This window comes from Calidris pugnax, unplaced genomic scaffold (genome assembly GCF_001431845.1).
Source record: "Calidris pugnax isolate Ruff unplaced genomic scaffold, ASM143184v1 scaffold348, whole genome shotgun sequence".
NCBI classification, from domain to species: domain Eukaryota; kingdom Metazoa; phylum Chordata; class Aves; order Charadriiformes; family Scolopacidae; genus Calidris; species Calidris pugnax.
Genome location: NW_015091086.1, coordinates 25716 through 27242, shown reverse-complemented (window position 1 = coordinate 27242; position 1527 = coordinate 25716). Strand labels below are relative to the sequence as shown.

The following is a 1527-nucleotide window of genomic DNA, read 5'->3' as shown; positions in this document are numbered from 1 at the left end:
GCGTTTATGGGTCCCAGGAAGCAGTTATGGGGCAGAACTTCCCCCCCAGCCCTTCACCTGCCGCAGGTCTTGGTTGCCAAAGACACACCGGAGTGGTCACAACTGTTCCAGCCCCAAGAACGAGGACGTTTGGCTCCCACATCTCAGTGGGGTCAACAAGGAACCAGTTATGGGTCCCAGGAACTGGTTATGGGTCAGAAGGTCCCCCCCAGCCCCATCACCTGCTGCAGGTCCAGGTTGCCAAAGACACACCAGAGTGGTCACAACTGTTCCACCCCCAAGAACGTTTGGCTCCCACATCTCAGCAGGGTCAACAAGGAACCAGTTGTGGGTCTCAGGAACCCGTTGTGGGTCCCAGGACCTGGTTGTGGGTCAGAAGGTGCCCCCAGCCCCATCACCTGCTGCAGGTCTTGGTTGCCAAAGACACACCGGAGTGGTCACAACCGTTCCACCCCCAAGAACGAGGACGTTTGGGTCCCACATCTCAGCAGGGTCAACAAGGAAGCAGCTGTGGGTCCCAGGAAGTGGTTATGGGTCAGAAGGTCCCCCCCAGCCCCTCACCTGCTGCAGGTCCAGGTTGCCAAAGACACACCAGAGTGGTCACAACTGTTTCCACCCCCAAGAACGACGACATTTGGGTCCCACATCTCGGTGGGGGCAACAAAAAACCAGTTATGGGTCCCAGGAACCAGTTATGGGTCCCAGGAACCAGTTGTGGGTCCCAGGAACCAGTTGTGGGTCCCAGGAACCGGTTGTGGGTCCCAGGAACTGGTTGTGGGTCAGAAGGTGCCCCCCAGCCCCATCACCTGCTGCAGGTCTTGGTTGCTAAAGACAACCCGAAGTGGTCACAACTGTTCCACCCCCAAGAACGTTTGGCTCCCACATCTCAGCAGGGTCAACAAGAAACCAGTTATGGGTCCCAGGAACCAGTTGTGGGTCCCAGGACCTGGTTATGGGTCCCAGGAAGCAGTTGTGGGTCAGAAGGTCCCCTCACCTGCCGCAGGTCTTGGTTGCCAAAGACACACCGGAGTGGTCACAACTGTTCCAGCCCCAAGAACGAGGACGTTTGGCTCCCACATCTCAGTGGGGCCACCAAGAAAGGAGCTGTGGGTCCCAGGAACTGGTTGTGGGTCCCAGGAACCAGTTATGGGTCAGAAGGTCCCCCCCAGCCCCTCACCTGCTGCAGGTCCAGGTTGCCAAAGACAAGCTGGACCACACACAACTGTTCCACCCCCAAGAACGTTTGGCTCCCACATCTCGGTGGGGCCAACAAGGAACCAGTTATGGGTCTCAGGAAGCAGTTGTGGGTCCCAGGAACCAGTTGTGGGTCCCAGGGCCTGGTTGTGGGTCAGAAGGTCCCCCCCAGCCCCTCACCTGCTGCAGGTCTGCGAAGGGGACGGGGTCGCTGGCGAGCACCTGGTGGGGCTGGCTGGTGAGGGACGGCAGCAGCGGCAGCTTCTTCCAGTGCGTGAGGCTGGAGCTGAGCATGGCCAGGCGTGTGCTGGGGGGGGGACAGGGGGGGTCAGA

At 59.7% G+C, this 1527-nt stretch overlaps 1 protein-coding gene across 1 annotated transcript in view; it reads right to left on the bottom strand.

Moving 5' to 3' along the window:
- LAMTOR1 (late endosomal/lysosomal adaptor, MAPK and MTOR activator 1) overlaps nt 1-1527 on the bottom strand; it is a gene marked incomplete at its 5' end in the record, with an annotated part of 30897 nt that overhangs the window by 4527 nt on the left and 24843 nt on the right. The window contains one exon of the mRNA XM_014957731.1: nt 1375-1501. Within this exon, the coding sequence (XP_014813217.1) occupies nt 1375-1501 (127 nt within the window). The remainder of the gene's footprint in view (nt 1-1374; nt 1502-1527) is intronic.